The following is a 22845-nucleotide window of genomic DNA, read 5'->3' as shown; positions in this document are numbered from 1 at the left end:
GAATTATCTATAAATGTAAATAAATAGATATATATTACATGCTGTTGTCTTACTCTCGGCTCTGTATATTTTAATGTATAATCTTTTCTGAAACTGTATATTTAATTAATTCTAATTATTCTTCCGAAACACTACCTCTTCTTATTACGTTATTTATGCTAAAGAGTATTTTAAAACTTTTAAAATAATTTTAATATTTTACAATAATTATATTGAAAAGTTATTTTAATGAAGAAGATAAACAGTTTATTTAAAGATAATAGCATTCCTTTTTCGAAACCATTGTGATGTATAACCCAACATATCAAATCATTTTTGTTTGGAGCGCTCTCAAAAATATATTATATTTTGATGGTGAATTTGTCATAAATAAAAAAGATATATTTTTTGCGATACATAAAGTTATTTTGTAACTGAATATACGGGTAGCAAAAGACATAATATTTACTAATACTTCTATTTTTCGCTATATTGATAAGTTCTAATTTTTTTCTTTAGTTGATACTGGCTTTTTCGTTTTAAGAATTTCCAAAGCTGTCCTTTCGATACTGTTTCAAATTTTTAGGACATTTTTCCATATTTTTTTAAATACAATCAACATTAAAATAGCCACTCACAACACAGATTGACCTAAGTAAAATAATTTTCATCTTTTGAATCAATACTTGCATAAAATAAATGTAACTTTTTTTTAACAAAAAAAATGGCCGAAATTGCGTTGTTTTTCACGGATTTTTCGCGCGCTTTTCTCGGCCGCTATTTTGAATTGTTGACAGCTTGTTAGTCGTTCGGAAATTCGGTGGCTCTCTTACCTAATTTGCAACCGTTATTACATTATGTTGTTCCAATCGCCTATCACCTGTTATTTTTAAACGAAAACGGTTTTTTTTGTTTCTTTTTTTAATTAACAAGTACACGAAACACGACATAACATCGAAAAGCTTTTGATTTAAAAAATATCTTAGTTTAATTTTTTTCGTAGATGTATTTTTTTTCTTTTTATTACTTTTTGACGGTTGTCAATTGGGTAACAGATTCGCAGCTCAACATTGTACTCGGTCAGTGTCTATTTGTGCAATATAATAAGTGTAATAAATGTTAAAATTAGGAGAATTGTGATTTTAACAATATAGTTGATTATATTTTATCGGACTAGTTAAAAAGAATAATAACGTTTTAACAATATATGTATGTAATATCATAATTAAGAATATCAGTGTTTAGATAAATATAGTTGGAAAAAATAAAAACTATGTATTTATAGATTGTTAAGTTTAAAAAATGTTTCTTGTAATATTCACGTAAATTCTTATATTGTTTGTTTCTCAACGTTTTAATACAATGAATTGTGTTAAATTAAGTATTTTAGATTTATTTTAATGTGTTTAGGTATTATAGCTGTACGTTTATATTATACCTACACGTATTATAAAGTGTTGATGAACATAATTATTGTATTGCGTATTTATTGAAATTCATAATTCCCGAATAAAATATTGAGTTAATTAATGTTGTTTTTCTAATAATTAATGAAGCATTATGTATCGCCTTCTTAACATTCAAGATATTTATTATAATTATCATTAATTTAATATAGTTCATCTTCATTAATGTAATGAGCTCATTAGAGGCATTAGCAAAAACTTTTATTTAAATGGCTTATAAATGTATTTAGATGTTTTTTAATTATACATTGTTTGAAACTGTAGCGATACATGCATATTAGATAGTTATTACAGATGGAGGTTGCGAAATTATGGAATGATAAGGGTGTAAAAAAACACAGAAATAGAAATTTTATATTTTTTTTATTGAATATCTTTTATATTATTTATATATCAATATCACAAACACTATGTTAGGTATTCAAATAAAAAAGCCGATTTCTAAAAAAAGTTCTACAACATAAAATGTCGCAACATGCCCTTCAAATATGGAGGTTTACAATAGGTAAACAATTTTTGTAACAGATCTCTTCCACACAATGAAATTGGATAAAAGGCAGGAAATAGGAAGTGGTAATGGATTCCGTTTATTGTCATCACTAGAAAGTTCATAAATTACTAGAGCGACAGCCATTTTGGCTTTGAGACCAATTTTTCGACCCACAGATTTATATAAAAATATATTTACAAAATACCGCCAAAAGTCCTGTCAACTGTCACTTTGTTGCGTTCGGAAACGCGTTAGGAATTCTGTGGGATGATTTTATTTTTAATTTTTATTTACGCCTTGGGTTTTTCTTCTTCTTTCTTCTCTTCTTCTGGGGGGGGAGTGGGGAGTTCTGGGTACTCTAACTTGGCGCCGTCTTCGCAGGTGAAGATCGGACAGCAGCCAGGGAAGGGAGCGGTCTTGTTGGTCTTCTCTGTAAAGAAAAAAATATAATTTTAATATAGTTTGAAAATATCACTTTCTGGAGGTAGAGTTTGACCCTCTGTGGCTTTCGAAGAAAATCTTGGGTTTGGTTTTAAAAGTGATGAACAAGCTGAAGACGGAAGTGCTTCAACAGAATCCTCAACCACAGAGGAACTGGCTATCTTTCCTCCAACTACCAACTAAGTATTCTGTTTATGCTATCTGGACAGCTTGGGGAGTGTACCTCTGGTAAATTTGAGGGGACGTGCTTCTATAGCGGAGACTAAACTACCTGATGACTATGATGAAAGGTTTTTCACCTCCACTCTTTTGGCTGGCGAGCAATGAGACAGAGACACTGAGTTTCCTGAATGAACTACATGCTAGGATCATGGTACAGACCTCTGTGCCACACATGCAGCAGGGTGTGCTCCTGCAGTGAAGAATAAATGACCTGATAACGATAATGAAAGACTCTCTATTCTTTCAGTTGCAAAAGGCTGGGTTTTTTGCTGAGACCAAGTTACTAACCTGTGCTGTTCTGATAGAGAAGACGTGCTCCTGTAGAGGAGACTAAAAATGACCTGACGGTTTTTCCATCCTTTTCTCTCTCTCTCTCTCTCTCTCTCTCTCTGTTGTAAAAGGGCAATGAGGCAATGCCACTGGGTTTCCTCAACGATACTACATGCTAGGATCATGGTACAGACCTATGTTCTTGCATTTGCTGCAGGGCGTGCTTCTGCAGTAGTCTAAATGACCAGATGATGATGATGCAAGGATTTTCCATCCTTATCTCTATCGTCTTTTGTTTGCAATAATACTGGACTACCCAGTGACGGTGCTAAAAGACTCTCCTATATTTTTTGCTTTGAAAAGGGCTTCATCCTAAGGTAAGTTACCTGTGTCAAGCTTGCACTTGGGGTTGGCCAGCGGGAGAGGTCCGCAGTCCTCCAACAGCTCGAGCAGCCTAGGGGGCGTGTCCTCGCTGACGACGCAGGTGCTGCGGCCGCAGAACGGAGCCCGGGCCCAGGGTCAGTGGACGACCTTTGTTACTGTTTATACCTACTGAGCAGGCACTTTTTGGCAGAAAGGTGCTGATTCCTAGGTTTGTTTCTTTGACTACAAAGGCGAAGCTCTGGGTCTGCATCTCACCTGATGGAAAGTGATGATCAAGAAGGATCTGGAAGCGAGCTTCGCCTGGAATCCTCAGCCACAGAGGAACTGGCTATCTTACCTCCAACTGCTGAATAACTCTGTTGAAATCTCTGCAGGCTAGCATAGAGGGTGTAGGCCAATCCTCCATTTGTCTCTGGTGACTGAATGACCTGATGACGATGATGCAAGGTTTTTCCATCGTTTTCTTTATCGTCCTTTGTTTGCAATGATACTGGACTTCTTGCTAGGATCATGGTACTGACCTGTGTCAAGCTTGCACTTGGGGTTAGCCAGCGGCAGGGGTCCGCAGTCTTCCACCAGCTCGAGCAGCCTGGGGGGCGTGTCCTCGCTGACGACGCAGGTGCTGCGGCCGCAGAACGGCGCCAGGGCCCAGGGCCAGTGGACGACCTTTGTTACTGTTTATACCTACTGAGCAGGCACTTTTTGGCAGAAAGGTGCTGATTCCTAGGTTTGTTTCTTTGACTACAAAGGCGAAGCTCTGGGTCTGCATCTCACCTGATGGAAAGTGATGATCAAGAAGGACCTGGAAGCGAGCTTCGCCTGGAATCCTCAGCCACAGAGGAACTGGCTTTCTTACCTCCAACTGCTGACTAATTCTGTTGAAATCCCTTCAGGCTATCATAGGGGGTGTAGGCCAAATCCTCCATTTGTCTCTGGTGACTTAGAAGGTGCTCCTGCAGAAGAGACTAAATGACCTGATGACGATTTTTCCATCCTTTTCTCTTGGTTGAAAATGACACTGGGTTTCCTCAAAGGTACTCGGCTACATGCTAGGGTCATTTTACCAACCTGTGTCAAGCTTGCACTTGGGGTTGGCCAGCGGGAGAGGTCCGCAGTCTTCCACCAACTCGAGCAGCCTGGGGGGCGTGTCCTCGCTGACGACGCAGGTGCTGCGGCCGCAGAATGGAGCCAAGTCCCAGGTCTGGCTCGGCTCGACGGTGGCGCAGCGGGTGGACGCGAAGCACATTCCGGGGAAGTCTGGAAAGAGGATTAAGGTTAATAAGTTTTATTCAGAGAAATATTGTTTTCTTGGCAAATGTTGACTTGAAGAGGATGCCATTTATTATGACATTAATACTCAATACTCAATAGTTAATTGCATCCATAATGTTTACAAAAGGTGTTATTGGTAAGGTAAGATACAATTATGTTTCAGCATTCAAATCCATTGTAAAAAGATCTACGTTCCACGAAGACGTGCTACGCATTTTTCTAATTCCATAAAATAAGTGAAATATTCAACTACGAGTACATACTGTTTAATATCAATATCTAACCATCTCAAAAACAAGCCTCCAATATTTCGATTTGTGAAGTTCAAATGCTGCGTAGGTTTTTATAAATAATCCTATCCGCTAAATTAGTTCATTGTTCTAATGAAACTTTATTTTTTAAGTTACGAGTGTGAGTTTTAAAATACCTAACATCTGAAATTAAAACAAAACAGTTTTTTTCTCCATGGATATAAAATGGTTCAAATTAATTTCGATTCAGTTAATACTAGATTTTAAGTTAATCTTAAAACCAATACAATTCATTTATTTGTCCGAGACAACTTGACACCCACTCTCGAAAGTGAGAGTAGAAACTCCGTTTGTCCAATATTTGTGAAGATTTCTTGGCCACTGTTGTATCATTAAACGTTAAGACCATACAACAAGACACACAAGCACCTTATTGTATTGTTATAGAGGCTAGTTTTCCAATAAAATTATCTACAATGCAATGAGTTGCAAAATTAATTTCACGGATTATGTTACCTTGCTATCACTATACTTAATCGCGCTAAAATCTTTGCATGCATTTAAAAGTAAGTAGGTATCTTCAATGACACTATAATATAAATACGTACTAAAACTTAAGAATATAATATTTAGTGGACAAATCAATGTTTTAACTTTTTTAAGTTCGGATATTATTAGATTATTATAAGCAGGTTAGAAAATAAGTACTTACTTAAAAATAATCGAGTACAATTTATTATAATATGACATCAAAAACAAATACTTATGGATCAAAATATTAAAAATTGTTTAAATAAAATTCATAGTCATAGTCATTTATTCCATAAACAATAACAATGACATTATCGTATAAATATTACAAAAACATGATTTTTTTATTTTCTACAAATTATATTATGCTTTTTAAAGTGTTTTAATTTTTAATAAAACAACTTAGAATTAGGTATCTATGAAAATCCAGACACAAATTTACCCAACTGCGCCAGAAGGAGGGTTAGTTTTCGAGTGTATTTTATTTACCGGCTTTCATTTTCAATGCTAATTATTTCCTGCAAAAATCTTATAAAAACTAACGCAAAAACTTTCAGCAATCTAATTAATCATTTCATTTAGAAAATCGTCACAAAAAATCACAGTCATCTTCCAATAGAGAAAGGTGATCGATTTGGTCTAACTACTAAAAATATAAAATTTAATTCATTCAAGAAAGCGTTTAGCAATGATGTTTTGGCAAAAAACGCTTCAATCATTCGAAATTTCACGCTTATTGTCATTTTATTATAGCTTTCAATAAGACTTTCACGATTTTATTGTAACTATATTTGTGCTTTAACGGTATATCAACTAACGCCCGTATTCACAAACGATACTTGCTTAAGTGAAGCAGCAAATCGAACGCACAGCGTTGAATAGAGCTCAGTGATTGGTTCATTTGTCACCATGTACGTCCACGTGCTCTGTGAGACCTCATAGTAATGTTTGTGAATATGGGTGTAAGTATTCCAGTTAGTAAAAAAATCTTTGATACTCCAGTAACGGAAGAATTGAGTGTTTATTAGCTATCTTATGTGTCATAGTTTTTTATTGAAACCCAAGACAAATTACAATTTCCAAAAAAAGATATTAAAAAAATACGTTGCTTAGATCTAAATGTAATTCAGAAAGATGTGTTATTAGAAAATAATCAAAAAATATTCGGCTATAAATTATCGGAGCACAAAGCTTAATAATAGGCTTAATAAAGTCAATTACTCCCCCTAACAATAATGATCGCATTTCGTAAATTGCTGCACAAAGAACGTGTGAACACAAAAAAGTCATCCATATAATTGTACAATGCTAGTCCTTTCAAACCGAACTGGCTCAAGGTCGGACAAATCCAGGCTTAGAGCATTGTGTAGTCCGAAAGGCGTATTGTTCTTTAACGCCGACTTATGTTGCAACAATACGTCCGCTTAATGTACACACAACAAAAACATTTGAATCTGAAAGAAGTCTGTTGCTAAGTCTAGACTGGATTAGATGGGGGCACGGTAGTGCAGGCCAAGACGAGGCAAACTAAGCTCAAGGGCATTACCGACATTATTTTAAAAGCTTTTTTAAAAGTCGTTTTTGAACTCTCATTACTTGGTGTTGCACTATAGCCAATGGCCAATATTTTGACTATTGAAAGATAAAGATATTGATAAGATAATATAGCATTTATTTCCTAGATTATGGTAACAATGATTTGATCGATGTACAGTTTGTAGAGTTAGTTTGATGTAGAGTCAGAAGCTAGATTCTATATGAGATCTGTTCGCTTAGTGCGAATTTAACATCAAACGTCTACTAGTGACTGCATAAAAAAATACATTAATAAATGTATGACGAGCCCCTAAAGGATACTTTCATAGATTTTTTTTGACGCGACGTTTGATGTAAACTCACTATAAGCCCTCTGATAATTTAGTGCGAGCCATAATGATCAATCTCATCTTGGCATCGTTTTACACGTTTTTTTTCTGGTGAGATCATTTAGTTCAGGAAAGATCACGGCTGTCAAGTCAATTTATCACAGCTATTGAAAGGGTTTACGCCTTGTCAGCTTCATTTACCATAGTCTTAGAGTAGGTATTATTAGGTATGAATGTAGTTTGGAAATTAGTTCTAATACATTTTAGATAATTGTACCTTTATTCTCTACTAGCTGTGCCCGTGACTTCGTACGCGTGAAAATAGTTTAGATATTTCCCGTTTTTGCAACATTTTTCTTTACTGCTCCGTCTCTATTGGCTGTAGAGTGATGTTGTACAGCCTGTCTTCCTCGATAAATGGGCTATCTAACACAAAAATATTTGTTCAAATCGAGCCAGAGTTTGACCTAAGACCTAAACAAACATGATTTGTTTAGTTTAGATGTTCCATTGTTTCTGTCTTAGATAGAGTCATGATGAAATAAAGGTAAGTTACTCGTAGTTAACTCTTGAATAACGGCTAGTAAATAAGTAATAGTATTTACTATAGTGTATTGGAACTGCTTATTAAGTTTACCTTATTTGTAACGACCTTGCCCTTGTAAAATTAACCTTAAAATGAATAGATAATTACATTTTCAATGAGATTCATTACGCGCCATTTTTTTAATTTATCACGTACAGATTACCGTGATTGTTAAAAACCTAATTAAAACAGTCTTCCTTAATTAATTATAACAATAACCTTGTTTACATATTCAGAGGTTGTAGGTAGGTATTTTTTGTCATAAAAATCTGAATCATTTTAGTCCAATTCTGAAGTGTAATCTACAATTTATAAAAACTAAATGTCACTGACTCACTCACTCATCACGAAATCTCAGAAACCACAAGTGCTAGGAGTCTCAAATTTTACATGGGGGTTTCTTTTAGAACGTAGGTGCTCACTAAGACGGGATTTTGCAAAATTCAACCCCTAAGCGGGTAAAACGGCATCCACGCGTACGAAACGAAGTGGCAGGCCCCCGCTAGTACCTAATTACCTATTAATTTGATGTATAAAATATAGTTTTCTTTTTTGTATGCCTGTGTAGGTACTTTGTAACAATCGTAACTACTTAAGTACCACGAATATTCCGTTCGGTAATAGGAAATTTTTGCTTGTAAACATATTTTTGTAGCATGTGTGACACACGCAATTTAGATCAATTACGAAAAGTTTAGGATCTCCAGTTGCATCCTTATTTCGCGATGTTTCTATTTGTGCATCATAAATGGGTTAATCAGAAGGAAGATGAGTAACGTTTCTATTTAAAAATAAAGTCATTATAGTTTCCACTGGAGAAGGACAAACTTCTATAATTTTACCAAAAGAAAAAGTAATGATTTGGCCTAAACTCCCCACCCTGATCAGGTGGATTGGGTTTGGTCCCTTGTGTCCGTTTTCACCATCAATCCCTAATTTTTAACCGACCCCTATGGTAACACATAACAGGGATTTTGTTTTTAAAGGAGTCACTTAAAATTAGGGACTGATGGTGAAAACGAGCATTAGTCGTCTTTTACAACCATGGGAAGAATGGCCATGGAAACGAGAGGTAGGATAGTCTCGAAAGATTGTGTTATTGCCTTATTTTAACTTTAGCATAATTTTCATTATTTCATTCCTCAACGAGCAACGAAAAATCAAATATTTTTTGTACCGGAAAAAATCTAATAGAAATTCATTAGGTACCGATCGTTCGTTAAATTTTTCATCGATATAATTACAACACTGTTTAGAATGTATTAATGATTTCTTATTACCACCCGAACGCTTGTTTTTGCAACTGTTACATTCTTCCTTGTCAAATAAGTTGAATTGTTGTTTACTAATGCGATTTTTTTATGTTTACTTGTTTTGTTTGTTTGGTAATTAACCTGTGTTCATGCATATTGATAGATATGCAATGAGCTGTCATTTCACGTATTAATTTACTAGTTGAAAATGTAAGAGAATTGTTATTTATTGGTTTAAACTAGACATTGTAAGATAACAGTGGCTTTTAATTATTTTCATGCAGAATTATGTTAACCCTGTTTCCAGCAGAGTCACTCTTCCCATGGATGTCGTAAGAGGTGACTAAGGGACAATATGCGAACATCAGACCTCCCCAACCCGTCTGGCCAGCGTGGGGAGTGTAGGCCAAATCCTCCATTTGCCTCTGGTAAATTAGAGGGTCGTGCTCCAGCATTGGAGACTAAATGACCTGACGATGATCACCTCAGCAATGATACCCACTAACTCTACAGCAGTTTATACGTATAGAAACATCTAGAAGCTCTAAATGCCATATGGATACGATTACAAAACGAGATTACTGTCTGAGCTGATCCACTTTTGATATGCATCACTTTCACTTACGAAATGATCGTCGAGCCTAGACTTCGACTTTGGTTATAGCAATTATCTAACTAAACCATAGAGATATTAGAGAGATGCCAACTAATGCGCTGAGTTTGGAACTCAGTGTCGCATAAGAAATTCACACACGCAAAGAAATCAAAATATGTGCTCATTATCCACTGCGGTATCAGTACCTACTCAACGTTCGAATAATCTTTAGTACTACGCAAGCAATGTAAGCTGTTAACATTATGACGTCGCTGCTGTCGTCATTGCTCTCACGAGAGATGTGTTCTGTTTTTGGGCATATTGCTGCGACACCGGCCCCGCCCCCTTGTCACATCTGCTTTTAGTTTCTGTGATCTGTGAACGAAACACATGATCCTACTAATTATTCACCAACAGCCCTTTACAGTCCACAGCTGGACTATGAGCCTCCTCCACTATAATGGAGGGTTTTGCCATAATCCCCACGCTTGGCAGGCGGGTTGGAGATCGCAGTTTAAAATATTGATGTTTTTCAGAGAGCGCTGCTGCCCGTTCTCTGTTTGATGTGTAGACCTAGGTCGCCTCTTACGACACCCGCGGGAAGAGTAGGGGTTGGTGACAAATGTATTCTACTCTGCCATCACCACGCGGCACACACACTACTAATTATCTTCTTCTTTTCGTGTCGACAACAAACCTACAGTGTCAGCCCAAAACTCCGCCACAAGAGTGACCACTAATTATTGTCACCCTGTATTACTGTGTTTTTGGCACATAAACGCTTGGACTTGAACAAAACTTCAGCCTGGCTTCGCAGAAGTACCTACAATGAGACTTAAAATATTTAATACAATAAATTAATACGCAACGATATCTGCAAGATTTGAAAATCATGAATGATTATGGTTTCAACAGAGCTAATACCACTCTTCCCGTGGATGTCGTAAGAGGCGACTATGGGACAAAATATGCGAACATCAGGCCTCCCCAACCCGTCTGGCCAGCGTGGGGAGTGTAGGGCAAATCCTCCATTTGCCTCTGGTAATTAGGGGGTCGTGCTCCTGCAGTGGAGACTGAATGACCTGATGATGATGATTAAGTATAATGTACATTATTGAGAATCAAACATTATGATGAAGTAAATAACAGTCATTTTGTGACGATAAAGACTGTCACTTGATAAAGTTAGTCATTTGACATTTAGTTGCACCTTGAATTACGATTGCGAGATAAATGCCAATTTATTGCAATTTTGCATCAGAGACACTTAAGCTCTGACATTTAAAGCAAATGATCTAGTTTCTGTATGTCCTTGCTTTATAGCTACCATTATTATTTTATTATGCATCTGTATCTAAGATTGAAACTGGCAAATTTATCTCTTTCATTAACATCAGATCGTTTAGTATCTACTGCAGAAGCACGACTATTTCGACTATCTAATTTACCAGAGGCAAATGGAGGATTTGTCCTACACTCCCCACGCTGGCCAGACGGGTTGGGGAGGCCTGATGTTCGCATATTCGTCCCTTAGTCGCCTACGTCATCCAAGGGAAGAGTTTGAGTCTTATGCCCGTTTTCACCATCAAACCCTAATTTTTAAGTGACACCTATGAAAACAAAATTCCTGTATGTTATCATAGGGGTCACTTAAAAATTAGGGATTGATGGTGAAAACGGGCAATATTCTATTAGAACCGCAGTCCACAGAATACTCTACCAAATAACAAAGGCATAAAGCTCTCTTTTGCCCGCCATATATCAACCCTAGGAAGTAACCGCGCCTGTCTAGGTCCATATTGTTCCGGGTGCGCGTACGCAGAGCGCACGTAACGTATTAATTCTCAATGACATTTACGTCGGTTTCACTTTCATAGGTATTGAAGCGTGCGGGCGATTAACATGGCGGAGATTTCCTAGTTAGTGTCATTTTAAGCAAACACAGAATGATATTTGAATTTAAGCCTTATCATCATCATTTCAGCCATAGGACGTCCACTGCTGAACATAGGCCTCCCCCAATAATTTTCATATTGGCCGGTTGGTAGCGGCCTGCATCCAGCGCCTTCCTTTTCTGCCTTTATGAGGCCTTACACTCTAGACATTTAAAAACTAAAACCCAACTACGACAAAAAACGACGCTGAAAGAGTATAAAACAAGATTTTCAGAATACTGAACTGAACAAAGTTGCTAATGTAGTTGCATAGTAATTTTCATGTTTGGAAAACCGCAGTCACACGTTGTCAAAGTGCTACGATAGGTAGGTATAGGTATGTAACGTGTGACTACGCCTACGGAATTTTACAATATTTTCTTTGTAATTTTGTACTTTTATTAAATTTTTCAAAAGCTGTACCAGTTAAAATTTGATCAATAGATGGCGTTGTGCCTAATTGAATCACGATATCGTTTGTATCCCACGAAAGTGTCTATTGCCCGTTTTCACCATCAATCCCTAATTTTTAAGTGACCCCTATGGTAACACATAATATGAATTTTGTTGTCATAGGGCTCACTTAAAAATTAGGAATTGATGGTGAAAACGGGCATGTGTGCATAAAATTAAAAATATTCACTCTTATTTTCTTATAAGTAGCTAAAACAGACGCAATATTAGTATTATCGATATCCATCAAGCTTACACAATCCTACTGAATATGTATTTATTTTCCAAATAGCAAATCCGGTTTATAAAATGGACGATTGTAATGGAATCCAGAGCGTATGCAAATTGGAATTTGGAATGAACGGTAAATCTACTAAAAACCGGTTAGAATGCAAAATATATGAGTAAAATACTCGTATTGCTTTGATGCATGTTAGCCGCTTCTTGCGGTAGATATTATGATTTATTTTTAAAAGTAATATTATAGTGGCATTGTAAGATTGGATTGCTAAGTCGTAAGTTGGATCCACACAATACAAAAAGTTTCTTCCTGCGCAGTCTGTTAAAAATTAAGTTATGTGTAAATCCTTATCTAACTAAGCAGTTTTTATTTGTCTAGTACAAACTGCTTTGTTTGGGCACAGATAATGTCCAGTAAATCAAGTTTCTGAAAACAGTAAGAAAATCCTGACAAAGTGAATAAGATTAGCGTCAACAAAAATACAACTAAAATGTAGTAAAAAAGCGCGTTAAGTAATTGAGAAATTAACAATTAACAAGCAGACATAATGAAGACAAATTAGTTCCCATAATTAAAAGAAGCAGTAATTTAAGTGTAATTAAAACAAACATGATCATAGAACTTGTGTAGAGCGTGTAATTTGAATATTAATGCGCCCTACTTATTCGCCTTTGGATTCAGAGAGCGTAGAGTCCTAGTTTTGGTTTCACATAAATGAATTACCAAACGAGTTAGAATAACGCCCGTGTTCACAAACATTATTAAGAGGTCTCACAGAGCACGTGGACGCACAGGATGACACACGAACCAATCACAGAGCTCTAATATGTGGTTTATAAGGGACAATACACACTTAAGTGAGTTAGACTTATTCGAAAAAACTTTCGATCTTTAGTTTTTCGCATTCAATAAAATGAACTTTTCCGAAACGATTCCTATATTATTATGTTTACAATGCCCTTTATTCTTTATAAAGATTATCAAATTGTTTTTTTTTTTTGCGAAGAATTTAAAAACCTAATTTGTTTTTTATTTTCAAATCATATTCAGCCAGTCCTTATTCCCGCCAATAACTTTCGGATTTAGAACGCCTAGAACACTCCAAGGCTAACAGATCGGTCAGCCGTTCACTCCTTCAATAAAATTAATTTATATGAGTCATTTAGTACAAAAACCTTTATAAAAGGACACCAGGAAAAGTTTTTTTATGATTTCCTTGTGCCAATAGTGTCATTCGATTTATTTATAGATGAAAGAGATCTGCATTATTGACCTTGATTTAATTTGAAAGTAACTTGGCATTTGCAACAAAATGTCTTCCGAAGGAAATGTCACAATGTCAATGTTACATCTGTTTTGTTTTCATAAACATAATAATTATTATATTATGCAGTTTGTTGCTATGTAGGCAAAAAAGCTACAACATTGATCTTGTTGCCGAAAGTGATTCCTTCCAGAAAACTTTATTCAGATGTTTTTTTACTGACCAAACTTGCCTCATGTTTTATGGCAGCTTATGCAGTCACATTTTGCTCTATTTTCAACTGGTATATTATTTGCTATTTTTATTTTTATTTTATCTGCCTTCAAAAGGACATTAAAACATTAAGGAGAGTTATAAGTCTATCTATCTATCTATATGTGCCTTTGGGTTCGCCTTCAAACATAGGCCTCCTCTTCAACCTTCCACCGACTGACTTCTGTCCCTGGCCATACGCATCCAGTTTACTCCAGTCTGTTGCCGGATGTCGTCTGTCCACCGTTTAGGCGGTCTTTCCCTCCCGCGGGTGTTGTTGCGGGGTCTCCAACTCAAGGGTCTTTCTGGCCCAGCGATCCTGGTTCATCCGTGCAATGTGCCCTGCCCATCTCCATTTACGGCATATAAGGAGAGTTATAAGTATCTACCATTTAGTTTATGTACTTACTTATTTATTTATCATTTTAACCTACTTTTCAGATCAAGGATAACGTATAATCAGAACATTATTTATCCTTACATAACGTTACCTAACCAAATGGATTAGGCCGGCCATTCTAGCTCGTAACACTACTAGAATCCCTAATGAGCTAACGAGCTAGCTACTAACTCTTTGGAACGTAAGTAGCTCATCTAGGCCGGTTAGTTATGATTACGTGATTATCGTTTTATTTTGAAATTCGAATATTTTCTTTTTAATTGTTCCAAAATTCAAATTTCTTTTTTTTAAATGGCTTCGCTTTTCTTGCCAGCCAGCGTCAAGAAAAAAAATATTTCGAATAATGGAAATTACTTTTTATCGACTTTAAAAAAGAAAGATGTTCAAATGGTTTTGTTTTTTCTAGTCCACCAAGTTGACCAAGTCTTACGGCCAACTTAATATCGAACTCCTCCTATGTTCTTCTGATTAATCTCGTTGCAGATTGGATTGGATTTTTATTGGCGGTCAAGCTGTAGATCCTGGCTACACAGGAGTTGTAGCGGTGGGAACAAGAGCCGGGAATAATTATTTCAATTTTCATTCACCGATTGAAACCGGTCCACGCTTTTTTTGGTTCAAAAAATCCTTATCAAAAAAAGTCAAAACTAGATCCGATCGAATTCAAATTAAGAACAGTTACAAAATAACAGTTTTTATTGTTTTTGCAACATAACGGATGCGTGTAACTGGCCATCAATTAAATTAAAACTCGGATGCAGAACTCGTTTCTTTAGAATTTCGTTCACCTTAAACTTTTTTGGCGGGCCACGGCCATTTTTAAATTATAGGCATTCCTGTTTCAACGCTTTGGGCCTTCACGCAAGCTTGGAGATGTACTAAATTGGTGGTTTTTATTGTTCTTTTGTTTTTTTGTATAATGGCCGACCTAGAACATCCTCTGCGAAATGGGGAAAGGTTATGTTGCAATTCAATTATGAAGCGAAGGCGAGTGAGCTTTACACGTGTGGTGGCTAGCTACTGTTCGTTTTTCAAAAGTGTTTATAGACATTACACTATCGTTATGTGCATGTTCACGTACACATATGGGTATTTCTTCGGAGGCAAAAATTTCGATGTCTTTGGGTATAGTTCTGTAACCAACTAACAAAATGGCATGCAATATTTTTTTTCGTATAGCTTAGCTTTATCCCTATCTGGCGCAATTTGAATTTTTGAAATAATTGCTGTCTTTATACAAAATAAAAATATTTGAAGTGTGATTCTCTGGTGTGTCCGTTAGCCATTTTCCGGAACAAAATGGTTGATGTAGCATTTTCCTTTTGATATATCAATATAAATTAAAATTATTTCGAACGCTAATAAGTTGTCCTTCTACAAAAAAAAATGTTTCATAATTTTAATTAAGTTAGTGTGTTCGCAAAAAAATAAATAAGCAGTGTCCGGCGTAAAATACTGATTCATATGGCGTGAGCTGTTCTTGACCATAACTGGTCAGGTTTTAATCATGAGATGAGGTTTCTGGCGTGGAGGCAAGCCCATCTTGCAACGGATGAGCTAGAAGGCAGACGTGGAGCTGGTTGGCTTAGAACCCGGTGTGACGAAGGCAAATACTTGATTCATCTGTGCTTGGTTCAGGTGGCATGCTGATTACAATGCCTACTTTATAAAATTATATTATTGCATTAAAAATCTAATCTGTCTTTCATGTGATGCTTTTGGGTTATAGATTCATGTAGAAAAATGACAACACTGTAATCTGTATGTATGACGAGTTTTGCTCGATTTTAGGCAAAAAACTGATTAATCTGTGCGTGATTCATATGGTCAGGGCCCTATATGAATCATAAAATAAATTAGTTTTTGGTCTATCAAGCACCAAAAAAGTGTTTCTTAGCTAAGAATGACATCCCAGACTGCATCTCACTTAAGACCTGGTGCGATTGCGGTCTTGTTATGAATTAAAAAAAGTCATCATCATTTGTATACTATGAATAATGTATGTGTTTAAACAGTAAATAAGTAGTATACCCGTTAAGCTAGCAACCATAGCACAAGCATATTTGTTGCTTATTTTGTGGCTAAATGGCGCTGTATGAAATTGCCCAACGATTATTTATTTTTATTATTATTTCAGCTACACTTATGGCGTCCATAGCACATAATAATATACTGCTGAGCATAGACCTCCAATGATTTCGAGATTAACTGTTTGCCATTGCCACAACCTCTATAAGCTCATCTCACCTTCTTCACCTTGTGGGTGTTGAACGTCTTAACAACGATAGCTTGGATAAGTGATACAGCTAGGTAGAGTCATCGAAAATACCTTAGTGCCATAAGATGAAAGTCTACATCCAGTGTGTGTTATCAGTGATGACATATTGTACTGATAAGCGACCTCTCACTATAGGCTTACTAACCACAAAGTTGCATAGCGTACTATGGAGTTGACTATGCTTGGTTTTTTTTATGTAATCGAATCTGAAATGAGGAGATCCGTAAACGATCCGATGTTTTAGCAAGCTGAAGTTATAATGGGTAGGACACATAGCATGCAGAACTGATGGCTGATGGGATAGCAAGTTTTTGGAGTGGAAGCCACTTGCCGAAAAGCTCAGTGTAGAACGTCCACCCACAGGAAGGCGCTGGATGCAGGCCGCTACCAACCGGTCATTATGGAAATCATTGAGGCTTATGTTCAGTAGTGGATCCCATGGTTGAAATGATTATGATGATGACAAAATATTATGGATATATACTAAAAGTTTTTCACGAATTATTGTGGAATTCGTTGCATTTTTTTCTCGTAATATTTTGATAACTGATATTGTTTTCATAACAACAGATCATTGTTTTTGTTATAATATGATTATTTTCTTAATATAGAGCCAATTGTAATAAAGATTTTAAATTTTATTTCTATTTTTGATTAATATGTAACAAATTCTGATTCATATGGGCACAAAATATTTGAACGTCGATATCTTGAAAACTACTTTACAAAAACGAGTCCCTCATCCAAATATATGTTATTGGGTGTACCTATTTTCATATGAGTCTATGTTACAGACCTAAAATTGAATTTGAAATTTGTCCATATGAATCAGCCGAAGAATGCAATTTCGAAGAAGTGCCCATATGCAATTCGATATGAATATTTTAAGATTTAGGTTTTTTTAAACGTCTCTTTTTGGTCTGAAAAGCGTGATGTATCTTTGTCATTTTTAAGCTACTGGATTGATTTCAGAAGAACTTAAAAAATGTTTTACCGTTTCTTTAACCGACTTAAAAAAGTAGGGATTTTAATAAAGATAGGTACCTATCATTTTTTCGTGGGCTTTTAAAGTCAGAACCGTCTTAAGTGAACCAGAAACAATTTGATTTTTTTATTGAAAAAAAAAAATAGAATCCCAAATCAATCTAATATTTGAAGAAAAAAAAACTTTTTGGTGTTTTAAATTTTTTTTTTACAAATGCCAGACGAAGATTGCTTAGGTAATTTGTAAGTATGTGAGTATACATTATAGGACAGTTGCAAGCGTTGCAACGCACGCATATTTAGCAACGCTGGATTGCCTGCAATTGCGATCGCAACGGATAAGATAATGGCGTCCGTACTCGGCAATGTGGAGAAATTATTTTTATATGGCAACAAAAACAAAATGTGTGGCATAATTTACAATTTTAAATTTTATTTAACTAGCAGACGAGGCGAAGAAAATCGGCAATACCTGGAGCGAGATCAAGCGCGAAGCTCAAGACCGAACGCGATGGAGGACTGTTGTGGACTGCCCCGTCTAGGGGACATAGACCTTAAGTCATAATTTACAAAATACACCCTGTATACATATAGGCATCCCCATCACCAGTAAGCGTAAGGCGCACTATTTTATCGATTTTACGCGATAAACCCATACATTTATTGACTAAACGATACGATTTTATCATCCTGACCCTGATCATTTAGTCTCCACTGCAGGAGCACGTCTCTAATTTACCAGAGACAAATGGAGGATTTGGCCTACACTCCCCACGCTGGCCAGACGGGTTGGGGAGGCCTGATGTTCGCTTTGTCCCTCAGTCGCCTACGACATCCACGGGAAGAGTGGTGGTTCTATTCACTTGGAACTACGTGGTTAATGTTAAAATAGGTACTCAATGAATCTCTTATAAGGTGTTAAAAAGAAAGCATAACGTGCTACACACGCGAAATAAAAATAATGACCGTGCGTTTATTAAAATTGACCATTAAATGAATTGGCAAAACAAGAAATGACATAATTATTTATGTAACAATTTTTCGTGGTTTACAGTCATTATTAATTAAATAATTATGTAATAACATTAAAAATAATAAATAATCAATCCTTTGTTGTATAGTTAGAACGTATAACTTACACGCAATTATCTTTCTTTTTCGTCTTTTTCATTTAGACATAATTTCGTTAGATAAATTAATTTGTTTTTTTTTCACACGTCATTTGACTCGATTACTTTCCGGTAAGTGATGAATGAACTTTAAATTTTGATGAAATTAAGTGAAGAATGTGAGATGTTTTCACTTTCATGACACTTTCACAATATTAATTAAACTGAAGTTAAGAACCTATATTTTTTTTTGCAGTTTAGCAGTGACTAACTTTTTTGAAGTTGTCTCGTAGCGTTGATTTCGTCAAAAAAAGAGACAAATAATTATTCTTTTTATAACGTTTTAAACTGAGTATCCCTCCATTCGAAATTATTAAGTTTTATACCTGTCCGTTATTGTTTGTTTTGTTTCTACAATACTGGCCATATAATCAGGTCATGGCTATAACCTGAAAAATGACAGATGTCAATCCTGAAAAACAAAATAGAGTCAGGCTGTTTCGCGCTATTTTTCTTATTGTGATTTAATGAAATAGATAGTTTTCTTTATTGAATGTTTTTTTTTTAGAATTAACAGGTACTAATTAAATGATTCATAGCTCTAACTCTACACTAATAATTAACATAAAGACTTCTAAGCTATAATAGTACATAAATACATAATATAGGTACCTAATTGGTCACCTGTTTAAACAAGTCGTGGTTTTCCGTAATCGGTAATCTATAACAAGTTCTAACTTAATTTGCATTGTCGTTATAATTTTCCATGAAGCCATGTTTTACATAACTGTGAAAAGTAGGGTTATGTTTTCATTACAGAGGCATTTCTGGTGCCTTAAAGTCTGACATAGGGTATCCATAATTTGTCATAGTCCATGATGAATCTGATCAAATAATTTAATATCATCATCATCACCATTTCAGCCACAGGACGTCCACTGCTGAACATAGGCCTCCCCCAATGATTTCCACTTCGCCCGGTTGGTAGCGGCCTGCGTCCAGCGCCTTCCTGGTACCTTTATGAGGTCTTCTGCCTATTATAGATTATGAGATAGCAAATAGGTTTAACTACTGCAAACTTTAAAAACTGACAAATAAAAGAAATAAGTACCTACATGGTGTAAGATGGACACAATACAAATTAGGCGGTCTTATCGCTAGAAAACTAAATCTTTCAGACCACCCAGATAAAGGAGAGTTGCTTGATTCAATTGAGTTATTCTTTAGTGTAGTTAAATCCTACATTTGCCTGATAAATTAGAGAGGGTCGTGCTCCTGCAGTGGAAACAAAATGACCTGATGATGTTGATAATGTAAGTCATCATCATCAACAGCCCTTTACAGTCCACTGCTGGACTATGAGCCTCCTCCACTATAGGGGAGGGTTTTGCCATAATCTCCACGCTTGGCAGGCGGGTTGGAGATCGCAGTTTAAAAGATTGATGTTTTTCAGAGAGCGCTGCTGGTGCCCTGGAGCCGTGTGGTGACGGCAGAGTAGAATACATTTGTCACCAACCCCTACTCTTCCCAGGGGTGTGTCGTAAGAGGCGACTTAGGGACTACACATCAAACAGATAATGTACTTTAATGAAATCATTGGGGGAAGCCTTTGTCCAGCAGTGGGCGTCATTTGGCTGAAACGAGGCACTAGTAAAGACTAGTCAAAGTCGTGTCTTGAAACTAGTTAGCCAAGGATTTAGATTCTAGATTTATACTGAACAAAACGTTCTTGCAATCACCCACTCGTATTAGTTACGTAAGCTTTTAGTACTACAAGAACTAGGTCTTGTTTGTTACTTTGTATCCTTCAAGTATAGTTCTTGCAACTCACAGTGTGTACGTGTACATGCACATAACATTACACATGTCTGCCAAACTTTTGAAAACGAACAGTAGCGAGCCACCACACATGTAAAGCTCACTCGCCTTCGTGTATTGCAACAACTATACCTCTTTGGTAAATATTGATGTTTGCATACTTTTTTGCTTTTTTGATAAATAAGGCTGTATATTCCGATTAAATTCAAAAGTAATTGTAACGAATGATTTTGTTTTAAATTAAGTTCAGCTTAAAAAACTTTCTTCTATTAACATCTGATCATAATTAATTAAATATACTTATGTAAAAGTCATTTTAAGGACTATTTTTACAAGTTTCCATCTATACTTATAATAAATCTGTAGAGAGGTCAATTCTGTACATGAAATATATTTTCAAAATAACTATCAGGGGATGATTAGTGATCGATACTGATGCCAAAAATGCAATCAGTAAAATTTTTGTCTGTCTGTCTGTCTGTCTGTCTGTCTGTCTGTATGTTCCTTATAGAAACAAAAACTACTTGACGGATTTTAACGAAACTTGGTACAATTATTATTCTTCATACTCCTGGGCAGGTTATAGGATACTTAGGAATTCCCACGGGACCGGGAATTAGCGGGAAAATCTTTTTGTATGAAAAATCTAAACTGCTTTAGTTAGACGCTTGAAATTTGGCATGCAGGTACCTTAGTAAACTTTAAGCTTAGTTACAACAGGATATTGCAAAATTCCCACGGGAACTGGAGTTAACGGGAAAAAACATTTGTATGAAAAAATCTAAACCGCGTAAGATAGACGCTTGAAATTTGGCATGCAGGTACCTTAGTAAACTTAAAGCTTAGTTACAATAGGATATTGCAAAATTCCCACGGGAACGGGAGTTTGCGGGAAAAAACATTTGTATGAAAAAATCTTAACCATGTAAGATAGATGAAGGGGTTAAAACGGGATCCACGCGTACGAAGTCGCGGGCGGCCGCTAGTTATTAATAAGTAATTTTAAAAATGTACTATTTTTTTAAATATTGTTACATATAAAAGTACTAAATAACATTACGTGAGCACTTATCTAAATAATTCTGAAATGCGGCAAAACTAACAATAAAATTCTATAACTAAATAAAAGTTAAGTTAATTCTTTAGGGTAAATAATTATTACGTACTAGTTACTATTTGTTTCACAATACTCGTAATAACGTGATAGAATTCTTAATTAATCGTTAATTATCACGCAAATGAATAAATTTGTTAAGATTTTAGTGTTAATTATTGAATTTGTTAACAACTTTTTGTTGAATAAGTCGCTAAAATGCTGACTCTATTTGCATTTATTAATTAACAATGACAAAACTGTTTTTTTGTTAATCACGGAACAGTTATTTTTAGTTGATTTTGTATGCGATTCTAAAAACATTCACTAGAATTTTTTGGTTCCTGATTTTTTGTGAAGTTTCATATTGCCTAAATTATAACAATATTTCTGCTCTGAAACTTTTTAGTAACGTATAACTATTTTGAAATGTCTTGTAATGCTTTAAATCTTAATTAAGTGCAGGATATTAGCAAATTATCAATTACTAAATACTTAATTAACTGATTTAACAAATGAGTGATTTCTTGTTAATTAGGAACAAAGCAGCATTGTTTTTGTTTATTTTTAATTAAAAAAAAAAGTTTTCATACTTTTTAAAAGAGGTTTCATCAAAACCTATACGAAAAAATGTTTATTAATTTTTTTTAAAAGATGTTACTATTTTTCCTTAAAATTAAAAAGGAGGCTGAAAATATCACTGACCTCTTAGCACGTCAGCGGGGATCAGCCTCCTGAAGGTCTTCGGTCTTTCTTCTTCTTTCTCCTCAGCCGCGAAAGCGAGAGAGAAAATCGCGAGCACCACCAAAAACTTCATGTTTCCGAACGCTTTGATTCCCCCAAAAAAAAAACGTCAGCGAAACGTCAAAATTGGCGCGCTTTTTGACACCTCCCGAGTGCCTTCTCTGTGGTTTGTTGAGCGACTGAGTTTCGCGATCGTGTGCCCATCGGATTTATTTGGAATTGTATGGTGGGAGTTAGAGGGGACGCACACGTTCGATGTAAAACGAATACTTTGTTTGTCTGTTTGTGAAGCTGAAATATTGTTTGTCATCATAGTTTTCATTATATAGTATTTGATTTTATTCTTGCCATCTAATTAGAGACTGCTTTTATTGTAGTAGTGAAATAAAATTATAACGTTACGACTTTAAAATTACGAATATTCAATTTGATAGTTCCTGAACCTAAAAGAATAATCAAATTCAGTTCAGTATTTTAATTAGTTTGCTGCATAAATGTCAACTTCCTAGTAACAGATCGATAAAAAAGACTCTATGAGTATTTCTCAAAAAAAATGTACGTAACGAAACGGTAGTAACGAAATAGTAAGGCCATAAGGCTTGTTATACATTGGCGAAATATTGTGAATGCTCTTCATTTATTCAATTCGAAATATTTTTAAGTATGCACC

General features: G+C 35.5%; 1 protein-coding gene across 1 annotated transcript; it reads right to left on the bottom strand.

Moving 5' to 3' along the window:
• Positions 1 to 1789: 1789 nt before the first annotated feature.
• LOC135085726 (uncharacterized) lies at positions 1790 to 22382 on the bottom strand. Its single transcript, XM_063980525.1, has 3 exons — positions 22137 to 22382; positions 4321 to 4509; positions 1790 to 2365 (listed from the first exon to the last, which is right to left on the bottom strand). Exons 1-3 carry the CDS (start codon positions 22246 to 22248, stop codon positions 2226 to 2228), a joined length of 441 nt encoding a protein of 146 aa, XP_063836595.1. The 5' UTR covers positions 22249 to 22382; the 3' UTR covers positions 1790 to 2225.
• Positions 22383 to 22845: the final 463 nt, after the last annotated feature.

The sequence above is a fragment of the Ostrinia nubilalis genome, chromosome 29 (assembly GCF_963855985.1).
Source record: "Ostrinia nubilalis chromosome 29, ilOstNubi1.1, whole genome shotgun sequence".
Taxonomy (NCBI): Eukaryota; Metazoa; Arthropoda; class Insecta; order Lepidoptera; family Crambidae; genus Ostrinia; species Ostrinia nubilalis.
This window is presented reverse-complemented; position numbering and strand designations above follow the sequence as displayed.